Source organism: Odocoileus virginianus, chromosome 4 (genome assembly GCF_023699985.2).
Source record: "Odocoileus virginianus isolate 20LAN1187 ecotype Illinois chromosome 4, Ovbor_1.2, whole genome shotgun sequence".
NCBI lineage: Eukaryota > Metazoa > Chordata > Mammalia > Artiodactyla > Cervidae > Odocoileus > Odocoileus virginianus.
The window spans coordinates 37,834,465-37,855,000 of record NC_069677.1 but is presented as its reverse complement, the minus strand read 5'-3'; the positions used below and the strand labels follow the sequence as shown (position 1 = coordinate 37,855,000).

At 44.2% G+C, this 20,536-nt stretch overlaps 1 protein-coding gene across 1 annotated transcript in view; it reads right to left on the bottom strand.

The window, feature by feature from the left end:
- Positions 1-20,536, bottom strand: part of SLC7A14 (solute carrier family 7 member 14) — a 113,696-nt gene that overhangs the window by 37,625 nt on the left and 55,535 nt on the right. Inside the window, exon 3 of the mRNA XM_070466431.1 lies at positions 223-459. Within this exon, the coding sequence (XP_070322532.1) occupies positions 223-459 (237 nt within the window). The remainder of the gene's footprint in view (positions 1-222; positions 460-20,536) is intronic.

Sequence of the window (20,536 nt, the reverse complement as noted above, 5' to 3'; positions counted from 1 at the left end):
GTTATAAATAAGGTGGTGATGAACATTTTTTCATAAAAACCTTTTATGGAAATTAAAATAGTTTTGTTAGGACAGATTCATTCATCCATTACTTGGCAAAAAAAAAAAAAAACACATATTAAGGCCCTTGGTACTTTTTGCCAGATTGCATCCTGGAAGAGGAGCCCCTTTATTTGGCTTTGTGAGTTTGCACGTTGGAGTTAGAGGCTGTGGCAGTCTCACCCAGGCCGTTGAGGGTTCCCACGCTGTCCACCATCCAGCGGCTGATGGTGTGGTTGGCCAGTGAGTCAAACATGCTGCTCAGGGCACTGGCGCCAGCCGCAGTGCCAATCAGGTACTCCAGGATCAGATTCCAGCCGATGAAAAATGCCACAAACTCCCCGACAGTGACGTAGCTGTAGGTGTAGGCTGACCCTGTGGTCTTGGGGACGCGGACTCCAAACTCTGCATAGCAGACGCCTGCATGGGACACACACATGAAAGATGGATTTCAGGAGATGAGCTAACCTTTTGGTGGCTAACCATCTGGGATAGATAATCCTGGACATCTCTGGGGTCTTAGAACAAGTACACAAAGTTTCATGTAAACGAATCAATTCAAAGCCAGTTCTGATGTCTTCCAACTTTACTTCTGAAAAAAGTCTAAACCCGAATGCCAGACCTAATTCTAAGGAACAATTAGAAACTGATCTTCTTTATTAAAAAAAACTCCCATTTATTATATGTGTCTTTGTTGTTGTTCCTTAGGTGTCAGATATCCTGAGTAAACTTGGGTCTAATGAATTCATTATGACCATACAACTGATGTCACCAAGGTTAGATTATGTTAGCGTTCTTCTCTTTTCATTTTTATTTATTACAAAATCTGTTCCTCATTTAAAGGTGATACCTGGAGCAATCTTTGAAAATCCTGTACTATATGGGATGGGGGGTTAATTAAAAATGCAAATATAAATAAATGACTAGTTATTAACTAGGAAATTTGCACATGCAAAAGATAATCTAATGAACACTTTTAGAGTGTCTCCTATGTGCTTGGCAAGATGCCAAATGCTGGGAATAGAAAAAAGACAAGTGAGGCAGGGCCTTGCCTCCAGGAGCTATGCCAGGAAATCCCCACACTTTGTAGGCTGTATGGGCTCAGCAAAGCAAAGACACACAGGAACACAGAGAGCAGAGTTGAGACATGCGCATCAGCTGGTTCTGAGGTGTGTGGAGGAATTAATTGGACTCAGAAGTGGACTGTGAGGCAAAGGCATGGTGGGGAGAGACTATGAAGTTTTGGGTGGAAGGGGATGTGCACTGGGGGACTGGGAGGAGACGAGGCTGGAGAGGCAGGCAGAAGCCACACGTTTTCCAAAGTGGGTCTGGTGCGACACTTTAACCAGAGTCATCTATTACACTTGATCTTAGCCAGAAGGCCAAGAAACGATCAGAGTCGTCTATTGAGTTGTGATTTCAGGAGACGGAGACCAGGAATATGCATTTTAATATGCTTGCCATTTATATTTGAGAAACACTGGTATATTGCCTCATTTTGTTTGTTTTACAGAATTAGAAATTAAATTAGAAAGAGGCTGGGAGTATATCACACTTCTGGAAGTTGGGAGAATATTCTACATTGTACTAGAAACTCTAGATTTGGGGCCAATGGGTGGGGTACTGAGTGGGAGGACAGCCATGCGACAGTTTGGAGGAGACACACCAGGAATGGGAGATAGAGGGAGAGGAGAATGCAAAGTAAATGTTACTTTCAGTCCCAATTTTGTTCAGGGCCAGCCCTGTGGTTCTCATCACAAATCAGGGAAAAATCGTTCATTCTTTTGTGACTGAAGAGAGCAAGTTTCTTCTCCTTTGGAAGAGGGTAAAATCAATGCAAGGATGCAAAAGCAGAGATGTCGGAAGCAGCCACACGACGCATGACTACATATGATGCACTCTGTCTTCCTTCCCCTCGGTGGTGGCAGTGTGGGCGCCTCCATAGGGAAGGAGCCCTGGACAGCCGGGTTCCCCTCTTTGTCTCAACTCTGCCTCGAACCTGTGCACCCCTTTATGTGTTTCCTTCCTTGTAAGGTAAAGGAATTAGGCCGGGATGCTCTCTTTAGGATCTTCCTACTCTTTCCACCTAGGATTCTATTGTTCTATGGAATTCTGCTACAAAATATATTAAGCATCGTTTCCTTTCACATTAGTTACTATACTGTTCTGTATTATGGAGATGCTCTCAAGGCCAGCAAAGCTGTTCGTCCCTACCTTGAATGGCCTAGGCTGTTATTATTTTGAGTTTCTGTATCAGCCCCCTTCCTTCCACTTTGTAAAATAGCTTTCCATCTCCTTGGAGGTCAGACTGTCAGTCATTTCTTCTTCTTACTGTTGTGGGGCTTACCTGGAGCAGTCTGACCTCCTCCTTTTCTAAATTGCTGCTTCTAACACCTGATGTTTAAATTGTTAGAGTGAGTCTAAAATTAAGAAGAAGTGGTCTTGGAAGGACAGCCTGAGGAACTCTAGGAGGAAAGTATAGAATGTGAGGACCTGATGATATTTTCTTGGCTGCTGGGGGCACTGGTATAACTTACGTGTTCTCATCTCCTGAAGGGAGTTGAGTTTGCACGTTGAGTAGGTGTCTCTTTAAGTGCAGTGTAAGGAATTGGGAGGGAAATGATTTAGTCTCTTTAGCGCAGGATGCACAGCTTTACCCAGTAATTCTTATACTCTGCGAGCTTCTTTTCTTCATCCTTCTTCACCACCTGATAATGTACAAGGCTTATAAAGAGGATTTTTCCAAGTGGCACTTTTGAAATGGGCATCAGTTTGATTGTAGATTTAACTTGGAGAGCCAATATTGTGCAGTTTGGGCAATCGAACGTTTTTTCCTTAATATTTAATCTGCCAAATTAAGTTAGAAAACACTCAAGTCACTGGCCAAGGGTGATTATCAAAGAGCCAAGTCTTTCTTAATTCTTTTGAAGGGGCCTGCCCGTCCCTTGCTCTCCTGGGTCAGAGGAATGGGCCCTGTGCGGTGCGCAGTGTAGGAGCATATGGAATCTTAGTTACTTATTTCCCCCAAACATGCTTGGATCTTGATGACCGGGGTTTGGGGAGAACAGTGGGAAAATCAATTAGCCACTAATCACATGGGATAGTTTCTGCTCCCAGAAATCATTCTTTGGGACACACTCTCATTTTGAACATGTTGTAAAGGATTTTATTTTTGAAATCTTCTGATTTATTTGCATGCAGGAATCCAAGCTTTTAGTGGGTGCTAAGGGCTTCACTGCAGCCATGAAATTAAAAGATGCTTACTCCTTGGAAGGAAAGTTATGACCAACCTAGATAGCATACTAAAAAGCAGAGACATTACTTTGCCAACAAAGGTCTGTCTGGTCAAGGCTATGGTTTTTCCAGTGGTCATTTATGGATGTGAGAGTTGGACTGTGAAGAAAGCTGAGTGCCGAAGAATTGATGTTTTTGAACTGTGGTGTTGGAGAAGACTCTTGAGAGTCCCTTGGACTGCAAGAAGATCCAACCAGTCCATCCTAAAGGAGATCAGTCCTGGGTGTTCATTGGAAGGACTGATGCTGAAGCTGAAACTCCAGTACTTTGGCCACCTCATGCGAAGAGTTGACTCATTGGAAAAGACCCTGATGCTGGGAGGGATTGGGGGCAGGAGGAGAAGGGGACGACAGAGGATGAGATGGCTGGATGGCATCACTGACTCGATGGACATGAGTTTGAGTAGACTCTGGGAGCTGGTGATGGACAGGGAGGCCGAGTGTGCTGCAATTTATGGGGTCGCAAAGAGTCAGACACGACTGAGCGACTGAACTGAACTGAACTGACTGAAGGGCTTCAGTCGTGGCTTAGTGGTAAAGAACCTACCTGCCAGTGCAAGAGACATGGATTCTATCCCTGGGTCAGGAAGATCCCCTGGAGGAGGGCATGGAAACCCACTCTAATATTCTTGCCTGGGGAATTCCATGGACAGAAGAGCCTGGTGGGCTACAGTCCATAGGGTCGCATAGTCAGACATGACTGAGCACACATTGTATATAGAATGTATCCAGGGAAACTCAGTGATGAGGAGTGAATGATTTCAACTCCAGTATCCTGGAAAAAAAACCTGGAAAATGTTGTCAATCATTCTACTACCCCCGCCCCCAACCATCTCATGTGTAAGAGACACATTCAAGTGTGTCTTTCTAGTTTCCGTAAGAAATAAAAACCATGGAAAAGGATGCCATTAAAAAAAATTTTTTTTATCCTAGATTAGGTGGTCACTGAGTTTTCAAAGGCAAGTTACATATCTCACATGGGTAAAACTAGAGGGCCAGTTAGAGGAGCTTCATGCTCCCTTCTAGTGCTGTCGGTCTTTGGTTTTACACCTAGAATCAACTCTTAATCATTTGTGTTAATGGGGGAAGCCCTGTAGGAAATACTGCAAGCCAGTAGTCTTGCAAGATTGTACTGCCTCCTAGGGGGAGTTTTGGTATTCTGTGAGGGTGTCTATGGTTCACATGATTATTGTAGGCCCTCCTGGCATTAAATGGGCAAAAGCCTGGGCTGTTAGACATTTTGTAGTGTGTGGGACTGTCCCACAGGATGATGCATTGTCCTCTTGAAAGTGAAAGTGAAGTCACTCAGTTGTGTCTGACTCTTTGTGACCCCATGGACACCAGGCTCTTCAGTCTATGGAATTTTCTAGGCAAGAGTACTGGAGTGGGTTGCCGTTTCCTTCTCCAGGGAATCTTCCCGACCCAGGGATCGAACCCAGATCTCCTGCATTGTAGACAGACGCTTTACCGTCTGAGCCTGATTCCAAAGGTCCCAGTGGACATTCATATAAGACACAATGTGTTTGTAATTTCTGAGCTTGAATCTATCTTCATTGCACAAAGCATTTTTTATTTGCATGGTTTTACATTATTCGGGGATGTAATAATTGGGTAAATTAAGGGACAGTTGTAATTTGTTTTGTTTGAAATTTACCAGGAGTTGGTTGTCACTTGGGAAAGCCACATCAGCAGCAGATCAAGACTCATGGTCTTCGAGCGCCGAACAGCACACGTATGTGAGTGTGCATTTGTAGCAGCTGCATTCACAGTGGTTATGCCCCAGCATTCATATGCTGAAATATTATTTTTATGAGAAATTACTTTCCTTTCCTTTGTCTTCCATACAGAGGTGATTTTTTTTTAAAGTTAGTGCGTAGGAAGGTAACATTATCGCTAGTTTGCATTGCAGAATAGTAGCAAAAGAATTGCAGAATATTTATCACCTAAAATTGATTTGGTGAACCAAGATGCAGACCCACTATTCTAAATGAGAGATAAGTTTATAAATAATCTCTATTCAATTGAGCAACTCATTTAAAAAATTTATTGCCCCAGAGTTACCCTCCTAATCATATTTGCCTTATGCTGTTATCAAAGTGACTTTGCATTCCTTGGCTATTTATCAAGTAGTTGGAGAGGGAGAGGCATATTGATTCCAAAAGTATAACCGTGTAGCTGGGGAAAATCAATGTGAGTACAATGTCAGGGTGCAGATGGCCATTGCGTGAGTGTGTGCTGCGGACATGATGGAAGTGTTCCCTTTAGAGCTGTTCGGAGAGGCAAGTCCTTGAGCAATACAGTGGCTTCATTTCAGCGGGACTAAAGAGAAGAGGAGTGATTTATTCCTCACATCCTGCAACTCTGATACCCATTTTGGTTATCTGCCTTTTAAGTATATTGTAAACACTCATTGTTGTCATTTAGTTGCTTAGTTGTGTCCGACTCATTGTGACCACATGGACTGTAGCCTGCTAGGTTCCTCTGTCTATGGGATTTTCCAGGCAAGAATACTGGTTGCCATTTCCTTCTCCAGAAGAACTTCCTGACCCAGGGATTGAACCCTTGTCTCCTGCATTGCAGGCAGATTCTTTACCACTATGCCTCCTGGGAAGCCCCTCCCCCTGTTCTTATTTTGTAGTATACCTAATGTTCTGATTTATTTCTATATCTAGAACTATTTTTGGTTAAATTGACTAACTACCAGCCTGAAACCCAGTGAAAATTAGGACTTACACATTGAAAAGAGACTTGGGACAAGATACCAGAAGCTCTCATCTTTGAAACATTCATTGTCAATCCCTCTGTGTATACCTCAAGTGATATGTGATTTGAGGTTCAGAAAAATTTGGTTCCTTTCAATGTGAATTTCTTTTGAGCTTTGCTATGACATATATAGGTGTAACAGACCAACCTTCAATTAGATGCTCCCAGAGAGTCTACAAGCAATATTGAACTTTCTAAACTTGTGCCAAAGACAGCACTACCCACAACAATCATACATGTTCCTCCCCATATAATGTCATCCTGTCACTTAAAACCTGTGCTGATTCTCTAGTTCCAGGAGGCATAGAACCAGGAGGCAATGATTCTCCACCCTAGGAGGGTGTAAAGGAGAGAGATCCAGCTGAGAGTAGGTAAAAGTTAGAGAAGATCTTCTCCACTCAAGAAATACATTTCCCTCTTCCTTCCACCAAAGAGAGCCATCAGACAAATAAGTCCTTTTTAAAAGTGTACTTGCTCCTAGAAAGATTAAATCTAGTGATTATTTACACTCAAATGCCAATTACCCTACTCAGATAAAGAGAAGTTTTCCCATTACCGTGTAGTTGAACTTATTGACTAATACACTAATCTACTTATCAGTGGACTTACTAATTTCCCGAACAACTTCAGACATCCTAATTTCCTTCCTTTAGCGCCTACTGAGTCAGGCACTGTGGTGATATCCTATCAGATATCCGTAGGTAAGGCAGCTCTTAAACGGTAAATAAGGCAGCTCACCATACACAAAAATAAACTCAAAATGGATTAAAGATCTAAATGTAAGACCAGAAACTATCAAACTCCTAGAGGAGAACATAGGCAAAACACTCTCCGACATAAATCACAGCAGGATCCTCTATGACCCACATCCCAGAATTTTAGAAATAAAAGCAAAAATAAACAAATGGGACCTAATGAAACTTAAAAGCTTTTGCACAACAAAGGAAACTATAAACAAGGTGAAAAGACAGCCCTCAGATTGGGAGAAAATAATAGCAAACGAAGCAACAGACAAAGGATTAATCTCAAAAATATACAAGCAACTCCTCCAGCTCAACTCCAGAAAAATAAATGACCCAATCAAAAAATGGGCCAAAGAACTCAACAGACATTTCTCCAAGGAAGACATACAGATGGCTAACAAACACATGAAAAGATGCTCAACATCACTCATTATCAGAGAAATGCAAATCAAAACCACAATGAGGTACCATTACACGCCAGTCAGGATGGCTGCCATCCAAAAGTCTACAAGCAATAAATGCTGGTGAGGGTGTGGAGAAAAGGGAACCCTCTTACACTGTTGGTGGGAATGCAAATTAGTACAGCCACTGTGGAAAACAGTGTGGAGATTTCTTAAAAAGCTGGAAATAGAACTGCCATATGACCCAGCAATCCCACTTCTGAGCATACACACCAAGGAAACCAGATCTGAAAGAGACACGTGCACCCCAATGTTCATCGCAGCACTGTTTATAATAGCCAGGACATGGAAGCAACCCAGATGCCCATCAGCAGACGAATGGATGAGGAAGCTGTGGTACATATACACCATGGAATATTACTCAGCCATTAAAAAGAATTCATTTGAATCAGTTCTAATGAGATGGATGAAACTGGAGCCCATTATACAGAGCGAAGTAAGCCAGAAAGATAAAGCTCATTACAGTATACTAACACATATATGTGGACTTTAGAAAGATGGTAACGATAACCCTATATGCAAAACAGAAAAAGAGACTCAGATGTATAGAACAGACTTGTGGACTCTGGGAGAAGGCGAGGGTGGGATGTTTCAAGAGAACAGCATTGAAACATGTATATTATCTAGGGTGAAACAGATCACCAGCCCAGGTTGGATGCATGAGACAAGTGCTCGGGCCTGGTGCACTGGGAAGACCCAGAGAGATCGGGTGGAGAGGGAGGTGGGAGGAGGGACTGGGATGGGGAATACATGTAAATCCATGGCTAATTCATTTCAATGTATGACAAAAACTACTGTAATGATGTAAAGTAATTAGCCTCCAACTAATAAAAATAAATGGAAAAAAAATAAATAGTAATGTTATGAAAGATAAAAAAAAAAAAAAGAAATGTCTATATTCTAGTCGGGAAACGGTTTAATAAAGAGATGATTCCACACAGCTAGTGTTTAGTCTATAGAGTATATATGAGGTGCTCTGGGAGCCCAGTGGGGGGTGTGTGGTTCTTGGGGAGCATGGTTCTTTGGTGGCTGGGGAAGTGGAGACAAAGTGAGAAGGCTTTTGAACTGCATCTTGAAGGGTGAGCTGGGCTTTCCCAGGCAGAAGAAAATGGGAGAGGATGGTCTCAGGCAGATGAAAGGGAACAGCTGGGATGGTCTATGGAAACTCTGGGGACTGAGGGTGATGAATCTGCAGAGGGGGACGGGGACCAAGTATTGAGGGAAAGAACCTGGTTATTAGGTTGGGGGAATCTAGCAGAAAAGGGCTGTACAGTTATCTACTATAGTTGTAAAGCTTTGTCTTGGTTGGAAAAACCCACTCTGCACACAAAGTCTTATTTGAGAGCCTAATTCATAAGTAAATGAAAGCAGGGTGGCTCTGTCTGAGGAGGGAGTGGGAGGCCTGCCAGGACCCCCCTCATCCCACGCCTCCCCAAAGCCTCTGAGTAGCCTCTGTGGACCCACAGGCTGTACTGAGCATGGCATGGGGAGGGGGATTGGCTTCTCATCGGGGTGGTTTTCTTACTTGACAGATGATGCAGCTGAGCCCCAGACATGAAGCTGAGTATTTAGTTAACGACAGAGCTGGGATCTGAACGGAAGTCCCCAGACACCCAGTTCTAGGCACTTTCCAATTCATTCTTTCATCACCTGAAATATTTATACAGTACCATCTTGATGCATCTATGTGAGCTTTTAGGAACTTAAAGGTGAATAGGAAGAATATAGTTATTCTTTTTGTGGGTCTGAGAGTCTAGTGGAGAAGACAGACCTGAAAAGCAACAAGTTTAAGAAAAACAAGAAAGGAGATATTAGTTGCGGGAGCTGGGGGACTATATGGGCTGATTTAAAGAGATGCAACACTGAGTTCTGAAGTGAGATCTTCAGACAGCCCGAAGGACTACCCACAGGGAAAGAGGGCGTCAGGAGGTATGAGAAGGAGTGGAAAGAAGTGTTCCTGGAAAGAGTTAACCAGCCCTGCAGTTTCATTCAGGTCTCTGGGATCAGTCCTGGCCTGCGTGTTGATCAGAGGGTCTGCATGGGGTAACTGGCCACAGGTTGCAGATACCCAGCCTGGCTAGTTGTTTTGAACATGTTTTATCTGTCAGCAGTCCTCCTGAGTGCCACTTATCCTATGTCTTCCAGACTCAGGGAGGAATCAGTTGCTGGGCAACACCAGAGCAACTCACCACTTAGACCCAGACATGTCTTTAAGGACATCCTCACCAAAGACGGCATTTTGCTGAGATGATGGTTATCCATTTCCTTCTCATTTTCTTAGTCTTCTTAAAACGTCTCTGTTCCATTCATAAATTCACAGCAAGGCTATAGATGTTATATATACAGTGAGTCCCCTACATATGAACTTTCAGGTTGAAGACTTTCAAAGATGTAAACATGCATTCACATGTCCAATCACATAAGTTAGTGCCTGTGTCCACATACATTGTCACATGGGTGAATCCTCTACAAGTGGTTGTGCTTCTGTGTACCTTACTGTACATTACTGTGTAGAGTACAGTAGTATAGTATCTTTATTTCAAGCCCAGGAGGTCTAGAAGCAGCATAAAAGCATCACTGATGTAGCTGGTACTACTGCACTTTTCAAGGTACCGTACTGTAAGATTAAAAATGTTTTCTTTATTTTTTGTGTTTGCTTTTTATGTATGAATTGTGTGGAAAGTATTATAAACTTATTACAGGACAGGACTGTATAGCTGAATGTGTTAGATACCGAGGCTAACTCTGTTGCATTTTCGAATGAATTGGACTTGCAGTCTCTTAGAATGGAACTTACCCGTATGTTGGGGGCTTCCTGTATTGCTATGGTTCTAGTACTGCTTACCTGTGGCTTTGGAGTGGGGTATAAGGAGAAATCACAGGACCCTAGAGAGAAATAATGTGTGAATTCTCTGGGAAATGTTTGTTTTCTTAGCAGCACTGAATTCCAGGAGGTGGTACTGAAGTATCCCCATCATTTTGTCCCCCTGGAGGAGCATATTGTTGGGATCTAAGAAACATCTGTTCAGCCCCCTGTCAAGTGTGGTGAACCCCTGCGACCCTGCCCCAGTGTCCTGTTCTCATGCTCTTTGTGAGTCAGGAAACTGTGGGGTTTCTTTTCCAGGGGGTAATCCACCAGGCACTCCCTGCTTCTCACCTCAGCTGTCTCTTCTACCCGAGTAACCTTGGTTACTCCATCACTTGTCAGTGGAGCTTGGGCACATTTTTACAAATGTGTCTGGAAGAAAAATAATTTGTCTTGGAACCCCTGTTTCTTTGCGTCTGTGAAGAGACTTATAATTTTTCTGCCAAAGTGGGCCTCGGGTGGACAGTAAGAGCTTGTGTTTAGGGGATGGGCAGCATCTCCAATCAGGGGTGTGTGGCAGTGTTATTTACTGAAACTGACAGGACTCCACGTACAGTTGGGCAGGAAGCAGAGAGCTGGAAAGTTCCCAGCCCATAGCACCAACACATCAACATACAAACGGGAAGGAAAGAAGCTGACCTCAGGGTCAGAGAAGTGACCCCCAAAAGAGGTCAAGGAAGTTTAATAATTTACTGATTAAGCGTGGTCAGACTGTTTACTCTCTTGCCTTGATCTCCCCTTTGAAATTATTTTAAAGGTTATTAGAGGTATGGTTTTCATAATATGATGAATTCCAGTAATATTATTCCATAATATGATGAATTATACAGTCTGGTCATGCTGTTATTAATATCATCATTAGTGTACATTAGTTAATTTTTAATACCTTATCAAGGTATGAGGATGGTAATAATAATAATGATCAGGTGGCTGCTTTCATCTAAAGAATCCACAGGGTTAGCTGTTTCTGAGTCTGTCTTCTGGCCCAGATTGGTCCCTCTTCATTGCTAAGGTGGCAGGTGGTCTCAAACTGCCCTTTTTTCTGCTCCTAACAATTTCATGTTGATGACCCTGGGTAGACATCAAAGGCAGCCTGGGAGGGCAAAAGATGTTACAACAGGGAAAGACATGTTTGGGGGCAACTACCTCTGTTAGGCCCATCGTATTCAGTTACCCATCAGATGCTCAGGTGAGCTGTGAGGTAATGCTAGAGTCTCCATCAACAGCCCCTCTGCTTTAGGAGAAGCTGTGAGTTGTCACAGGAGTCACACAGCCTCTGGAGAGAGACAGCGTACTTATGACAGTTAGATAAGATAACGCGCACAGATCACGTTGCCTAGTGTCTAGCACACTGTAAGTGCTCGATAAATAGCAACTAGAATTTTTGCTAACTGTGGCCTTGAGTAAGTCACCCAGATCACCGAGCCTTAGTTTCTCCATCTGGAAATGGCAATGGTGATGCCTCCCAGGCAGGCTGTCGCGGGTCCTGGCATTTAGCAGGCTCCCCTCCACGGGGATCTACGGCTGTGATTATAGTTGGGGAAAAGGAATCTGAGACCTTTACTTAGAAGTAGCTTCTGGAGTGTTTATGTGGGAGCCTTGGCCTCGCAGGTGGAATAAAAGAGATTAGAAGCAAGTATCGTTGGCTGGTGGTGTTAGAGAGTCAGCATTGGCAGAGATGTCAGAAGTCATCTAGCATTGAGACCAAGCCCTGTGTGTGCTCGATTCACTTCTAAATCTGAACCTGGAAAAATTTCTTTCTGGGTGCTTAATCTTCAGTGTACGAATAACTCTTCTGTTCCACAAATCCAGTTAGAAATTGTGAGGATGAAAAGAGAGTTCCCATTTTCTTGTTCAGCCTTTCTTTATGAGACCTGCTGCCCCTCATCCAGATGACTCTGATGACTGGACCAAAATGGCTTTGTGCAGAAAGGCAAGGAGAGCAGGCATTGAAGTAACAGCTTGTCGAAGATTTTCCAGCTCATTTCTCTCCAAAATTGGGCAATGCCCCTATTCCTGAAGCATAGAAATGTGGCACCGACAGAGAAGACAGTTCTAAGAAGTGAAGGGACCAGACCACTACCCCCTTGTCCTGAAAATTTAATGGGCAGGATTAAAAGTGAGTGCTAAGAGAACACACTTGAGCGCTTGTGTGGCCTCCTCAGCCCACTTGAGGAGCAGGTAGGACCAGGTTCTGCTGAGACAGGCTGTGCTCTTGGCAGATGCCTGGGAGTGTGAGACTCAGAAAGTCTTTCGTGGGCCTGGGTCTGCTCTCAGTGGAGGATATTCCCAGAGAAACCCCCTTAAGAGACAGATGCCATCTTGACTTTTCTCCAAAGTGGCCACATGCAGGGAGGGCAGAGTAGGGCCAGAGAGAGGCTCGGGATTTAGGAGGCGGTTAGAGAGAACTTTCTGGGTGTGGGGCTCTGGTGACAGCTCCTGCTCCTCTAATTGTCCTCCCTCCCAGGATACAAATGCCTACCACTTTCACCTCCCTTCCTCTCCTGCCCCGTTTCTACTCTCTGGCCCACAAACTCTAAAAGAGTTTGGTCTTCCGTAGGGCATAAGTCTGAAGTTTGTGTTTTAGGAGTGAGTGTTGCTGCCTACTGGTCCATGAGGAAGGAAGGATGATGTGTGTGTTAAACAGTACTGGGCACAGCTGACCAGGATCCAAGGGTTACTGCTCCTGCCAGATTCTCATCTAAGTGGTCCTGATGGGTTTTTTTCCAACTAGACAGCCCCTACTGAATGCAGTAGCAGTGGTGGGATTTTAGCTGACTCTTCTGTAAGACCGCTCCAGTGAACGAAGCAGTGAATCCCTTGGATATGTCGGTGGCTTCTTGACAGAGGCATTCCCTCCAAGGGGAACGTGGAATTCTTTTGGCCTGATGTATCGTGTCGAGTGCTCTCATTATTAAAACACACTTAGAAGTGTTTGCAAAGGAGCAGGCATTTGTATCCATGTTTTATACATAAGAGAAACTCACAGCATTGTTTATTTTCCTTCTAAAGTCTAGGAAATTATAAACTGGGGTATTTATAAATAAAATCTCAAGATAAATAGCCAAGGAGTGGGAGGCAGGTTCAAGAGGGAGGGGAATATGCTTACTTATGGCTGATTCACGTTGTTGTGTGGCAGAGACCAACACAACATTGTAAGGCAATTATTCTCTGATTAAAAAAAAGATAAATAGCAAAGGACTATTAATTTTTTTAAGCTTTTTATTTTGTACTGGGGTAGAGCCAGTTAACAATGTTGTGGTAGTTTCAGGTGAACACTGAAGGGATTCTGCCATACATATACAGGTATCCATTCTCCCCCAAACCCCCTCCCATCCAGCCAGGCTGGCCCAGAACAGTGAGCAGTGTTCCCTGTACTATGCAGTAGGTTGCCAAGGGCTATTATTGAATTCGTTCCAGAATAGGAAATTCCTGAAGCATTGATAGGATATAAAGATATATTTATGTGTGTATGTGTATACATACATCATTATATAAATGTATACATATATTTCTATATTTTCAACTACTTTGCATGGAATTTTGGGACCCAAGTCTACGTCTAGTAGTCATGTATGGATGTGAGGGTTGGACTATAAAGAAAGCTGAGCACCGAAGAATTGATTCTTTTGAACTGTGGTGTTGGAGAAGACTCTTGAGAGTTCCTTGGACTGCAAGGAGATCCAACCAGTCCATCCTAAAGGAGATCAGTCCTGAGTGTTCATTGGAAGGACTGATGTTAAAGCTGAGACTCCAATATATTGGCCACCTGATGCGAAGAACTGACTCATTTGAAAAGACCCTGATGCTAGGAAAGATTGAAGGAGGGAGGAGAAGGGGATGACAGAAGATGAGATGGTTGGATGGCATCACTGACTCAATGAACACGAGTCTGAGTATCTGGGAGTTGGTGATGGACAGGGAGGCCTGGCATGCTGCGGTCCATGGGATTGCAAAGAGTTGGACACAACTGAGTGACTGAACTGAACTGAAGTCTATGTCAAAATGGCCATGGTAAAGTGGAGCATGAGACATGTGAGATGCTTGCTTTTCACACACATACAGTCACCCACGGACATGCAATAAAATACAGGCCCAAGTTGTGTCCAGGATGAATGCACTCCCTGGGTTGTTAAATCAAAGGTTCACTTTACTGCTTGCTGTTCTCTCTTTTTCATGCCAGCTCTCCCCTTTGTCTCACAGTGTTTGTCTATGCTGTACCCCAGAAGTGGCCAGCTCCAGTGTGTAGGCAGTCCACCGGAAAGGCCATTCATCATTGTCCCTGTGGCTCGGGATGTCAGCACTTATACATTCTTCACTTCCTTGTGTAAGAATCTATTCTTCCTTCAGTTTCGTTCCTACTCCTCTGCCTACATTTTTCTTTCTCCACCGTTGCTTCCTGTTTCTCCATCTCCATCTGACTTGGCCATTTAACAAAGTCCTGCCCTTAGTTCTTTTCTCTGCATACCCCCTCTTTGGTGACCTCACCTCTTTGCCAGGGCTTGGGGAATTTTCAGGGGCCTTCCTGATTCACTTGGGTGGCTCTTGCCCCTTAACCCCAGCCTCTGTGACCTGGCAGCATGAGGAGGCTGTCATTATTCCGTTTACAGAGATTGAGGTCAAGATCTAGGTAGGTTCTCAGGACTCCCTGATCTTTTCCACTTGGCAGAATACACCTAGATGTGACACTTGTATGAATGTGGTCAGGAGGTCCTGTGTAAAGGGACACGGCTGTTCACAGATACAAGTGACAAGCCTGGGGCCTCTGCCACCTCCTGTGGCCCCGCGGGCTAAGGGAACCATGCCTTGGCACACCTATCATTTTTGGCAACCTGCTTGGGCAGCCCTAGGTTAAGGGCATTTTTTAAGTCTCATAAGTAGTAAATGGCTGAGCAGGACTTGAAGTGAGGTATGTCAGCTCTGGGACTGATAACTCCCATGCTATGTGGTGTTGGGGTGTGTGTGTGGGGAATTGAGGCACTAGACCTTTCTTTACAAATCTTTCCCCTCCCTGGGTTCTCTTTTTCACCCTAACTCATATGGGTAAGCTTCCCTGGTATCTCAGATGGTCAAGAATCTGCCTGCAATTCAGGAGACCCAGGTTTGATCCCTGGGTCCAGAAGATCCCCTGGAGAAAGGAAAGGCAACACACTCTAGTATTCTTGCCTGGGAAATTCCATGGACAGAGGAGCCTGGTGGGATACAGTCCATGGGGTCGCAAAGAGTTGGACATGACTGAAGCGACTAACACTTTCACTTTCAATCTAAATTCTTCATTTTGCAGAGGCGGAAACTGAGGGCACAAGATGTAAATGACTTGTTCCAGGGTCCCAAGCTGCTGGGGGACAGAGCTGGACCCAGATCCCGGGTGACCCAGGCCCTTTGTCTCCTGCAGTGCCCATGACTATTTCATGTGTGCCTGTCTTGTTTCCTTGCATCCATGCCAAGCCCCTTGTCTCAGAGTTCTTTCCTGTCTTCTGCAACATCTCTGCATTGCCAAGCCCAGAGCCGGCGGCCAGTCCCTCCCACGGCCATGCTGGGTGCTCTCGATATGCCCTGTCCACCTCAGCCAGTGCTGGAGAAGATGTAAAAGAAGCCCTGCCTCTCCTGGGTTTGCTGGAGGAAGCTCATTTTCGCAATAAGTGATCTGAGAAGCTTGCATATTTCTGTTAGATTGTGCTCACCTTTTCTGAACTGGTAACTGACAGCCTTCCTATAGGGCTGTCAATCCAGCCCTGGAAGAGCTGCCTGCACTTCACAGGACCCTTCTCACTGCTGACAGGTGATGGAAAGGCACTGAACTTTGAAGTCATTTTCATGACCCGGGTTACAGAAGTTTTGATCTAGAAAAGTACTCATTTAATCAACAGAACAGAGTGAGCTAAGGCTCTTTTAATACCCCAGTAAGAATGAAGCTTTAGTTAAAAAAAAAGAATGAGGGTTTCCTTGATTCACTCAGTTTTCTCTGGTGAGTTTTTAAATTTTGGGGGTGTGTGTCTGCATGAAGCAACATGGGGGTAACAGCCTCTGGAGAAGGCAGAATCAAATTTAGACTTTTTGCCTCTGACTGCTCTGCTGTCCTGGACAAGTCATCCAACCTCTCTGAACCTCAGTTTTGTCATCTGCAAGGTGAATCTGACAGTAATACTTATTTTGTAGGATTTGTTGGGAGGATTGTGCAGCTGGTGTTCAGCTGCTGCCAGGCATGTTATCAGTGCCCAGTGGTTTAGCTGTTATGGTGAGCTACACAACAGGAAAAGTCCTATCGCCTAGCAGGGAGGCTGAGAGGATTAAATGAGGTAGTATATGCATGGTGCCTAGGGCACAGTATTCACCAAATATTAATAATAACAACAGTAATAATAATAGTGGCTAACATTTATCAAGTGAGTACTAACTGATGTCTTAGAGACTTTACAAACATCAGGGGCAGCCATTATCATTATTAAGATTTCCAACTTAGGGCTGTGTATTTGGACAATATGTTGGAGAGCTAGTCTTCAAGAAGCTTGAAGACCACTCTGCATTTGTTCATCTTTGCATTTCTTCTCTACCCTCTCAATGTTTCTGCCTGTCCCACTCTCCCTGGTGATTAAGAGCAGTTCTCAGATATGTTTGGGGGAACTAGTAAATGCAAGTTTGTGGAATGAATGAGTGATCTAGGTCGTTGAAAACAGGTTGCAGAAGGGCCAGCCCTTCTGGGGGTCACCTCTCACCTCTGCTTCAGTCTGAGGCAGGGAAGCTCACCAGACTATCTAAATAGACCTTAAGTCTTTAGCGATCTCTTTGGTCATGAAAATCAACTGGAGATAAACACTGGAATGAGGAGGCCCGGCTTAAACTTTGTGAAGATCTGCAGGGCCATTGCAGGGAGGAGATTGGGAGCCTTGTCTGTGGGAAAGAGTTCTGCTCCCCTTACCACCTCCCCAGGGATTCAGTTACCAGGGCTCACGTGATGATGGATGCTGCTGCTGCTGCTAAGTCACTTCAGTCGTGTCCGACTCTGTGCGACCCCATAGACGGCAGCCCACCAGGCTCCCCCGTCCCTGGGATTCTCCAGGCAAGAACACTGGAGTGGGTTGCTATTTCCTTCTCAGACGTGTCTGATTATTTGCGACCCCATGGACTGTAGCCTACCAGGCTCCTCTGTCCATGGGATTTTCCAGGCAAGAGTACTGGAGTGGGTTGCCATTTCCTTCTCCAGGAGATCTTCCTGACCCAGGGATTGAACCTGGGTCTCCCGCATTGTAGGCAGACGCTTTACCATCTGAGCCACCAGGGAAGTCCCATTTCCTTCTCCAATGCATGAAAGTGAAAAGTGAATGTGAAGTCGCTCAGTCATGTCCAGCTCTTCGCAACCTCATGGACTGCAGCCTACCAGGCTCCTCCGTCCATGGGATTTTCCAGGCAAAAGTACTCGAGTGGGGTGCCATCGCCTTCTCCGGGTGATGGATGAGAAGATGTGAAAGAGTGAGTGAGAATCTTTCACATGATCAACACAAAATGATCAACCCTAGTGCTGAACCATAAACTGAGAGTGCCAAGAGGTCACTGGAGTCAGACTGTGTTCATGCTGCTCCTTGTTCTGTCACCTCTTAAGCAAGAACCTTAAACCAGTTGCCAAACTTTTCAGAAGCCTCCTTTTTTCTCATCTGTAATATGAAGACAATAAGACCACTTACCACATAGGGTTGTTGTGAAGACTGAGTGAAATAATGTGTAAATCCCTTAGAACTCTTTTGGTACACAGGAAGTGCTCAAATCAGCTGTTTCTGCTGCCACTGTTATTATCAGTACTATTATTGCTGAAATTGCTTATCAGGTTTAGTGTTCATCTCCAACAATGGAGATGAACCCAATAAGTGATTGGTCCTTTAGGGTAGAGACAATTCCTTATTTATTTCTGGTATTGCCCTAAGACTGGCATATAGTGGGTACCCAATACAGCTTTCCCAAACTATATCTTATTAGATTTTTGCTACTGTTTTTCATGAGCAGATAAAAATTATGAGTATTGTGTATCAGCCAGGGGACTGATGTTGTGAATGCTTACTGTCATTTAATCCTTACAAACCCCCCTGAGATGTGGGCTCAAAGAGTTATTGTAGATAGTGCATGATCTTAGGAGTCATTCAGACCTATACTCTGTTTGAGGTTCAATTTTATTAATATTAAAAGGGCTGGAAATAAACAACTTTGATTTCCCCACTCATGTCCACAGAAGCCTCTTGGGGCAGGTTGCATTGAATGGCCAGGTGTCGCTGGCATGGAGACCTTGCTTTGTGTTTCATCCCAAGCCAGCTGAACTAGAGAAACTCTGAAAACTATCCTGCTTTCATCCCTCATCTCTTCATAAAGCTGTCAGTGGCAACCAGAGAGAAAACTACTTCCCCTATCTGGTTTATACAATCTGGTATACACAAAGGGTTTCTAAGGTTTGGCACGGGCATGGGGTCTGGATGTGTGCTGCTGAGCTATTCGAGAATAGATAAGACCTTTTGGATAAAGGGTAACGGTTACGGCACAAGCTGCTTCCTCTGATAAATTTCTCCCTACCTGTGATAGGCTGTGGGCAGTTGTGATGTTGGGGCAGGAACGGTAGGAGGAGCCTGGAAAGTTATTGTAGCTTTAAATCTTGTCCAATTATGGAGAAAGTGGCTCCATCTCTTAGTTGCATTTGTTCTGTATAGTAAACTGGTTTGCATGGCATGGAGGATGATGTCACAAGGGCAAAAATCCCTTAAGAATCTGCTGGCCAAATAATTTCCATGTTAGCATACGTTTCCTCTTCTTGTAGGTCATGGCTATTCCATAGGGAGGTCCTGGTTCCTAAATGGAGTAATTCTTAACCTGGGCTGCACAATAGAATTCCCCAGGGAATTAAAAAAAAAAAGCTATCAATCCCTGGGCTGTACCCCGATCCAACTGAATTGGATTAGAATCTCTAGGGGGTAGAGCCTGGGCATCAGTATTTTAAAAAAGAAAACAAAATCAAAAGAAAATTTAAAAATGAGTCACAAGCTGAGAGAAAATGTTTATAAAACCACATATCTAATAAAGGACTTGCATACAAAATATATAAAGGAGTTTTAAAAGTTTATTAAAAAAACCCCTGAAGACTCCAATTAAATAATGGGAAAAAGATCTGAACAAATACTTTACCAAAGAGTATATATGCATGGCAAATAAATACAAAAAGATGTTCAAATATTCATAATGCAAATTAAAACCATTCTGCTTAAGGCCACAGTAGAAAAGGACCATGTATTAAAAAGCCTGAGGGTAGACAGGAGTTTGATTACTGTGATATGGAGAAGTGGTGGGGAATTGGGTCCTGTGAGAAGCACTACTGAGGTCACAATGTGGGAGTGGAAGGAACATGGTGGAGGGGGACTTTGCTTGGTCTAGTGACCAAGGATCATAGAGTGAGATGCCTGGATGAAGAAACCTAATGTAAAATTGCCAACTTTGGCACAGTTATTTTGGTCCTGGCCCTGGCTGGGAGCTCAGGGAAGGTTCTGGTTGGCCTAAGCGAGGAGGTATCTGTTATGAAGGGTAGAGCAGTATTATGGCTGAGACCAGGTTCAGAGAGGAGTGTCCCTAATGGGGGAGAAGCAGGACTTTCTTTTGGTGCCTGATAGAGTTACTGGATAGTACTTGGCCTTCAGAGAAGCTAGGCCAGCGATGTGCTGGTTAATGTATAACTACTCACTCTCAACAACAAACAAATGCTGATTTGTAGTGTTTGCCAATATCTGTGGTGTCAACACTCCCTCCAGAACCGTGGTCTAGGTTACACGTGAGCATGGTGAGAGGGGGAGAGGCTCCCAGAATGTGACTGGGCCTGGTTCTAATTTCTGAATGTAATCCAGAGCCATGAAGGATAAGCTGTGGGGATTCACTTATGGGAACTATTGTGGGTTTGGGGGACTGGGGCACAATAGAATGGGACATAGAGGAGACTGTGGGGCTTCCCTGATAGCTTAGCAGGTAAAGAATCTTCCTGCCAACACAGGAGATGTGGGTTTGATCCCTAGGTTGGGAAGATCCCTTGGAGAAGGAAATGGCAACTCACTCCAGCATTCCTGCCTGAAAATATCCATGGACAGGGGAGCTAGAGGGTTACAGTCCATAGGGCCACAAAGAGTTGGACACAACTGAGCGACTGAGCGGAGAGCAGAGTGGTCTGCATTAACCAGGCAGGACCTTAGCCATCTGCCCTATGCCCTCTGTCGGACGTGTGGTTACATGCCTGCCTTTTGTCTTACCATTGCTATTCTGTTCTGTATGCTGACATTTTCAGATTTATAAATTTATGGTGAGTAAGAATCTGGCATCTTCTCCCAAATAATTTCTTTGCCAAACTAGTTT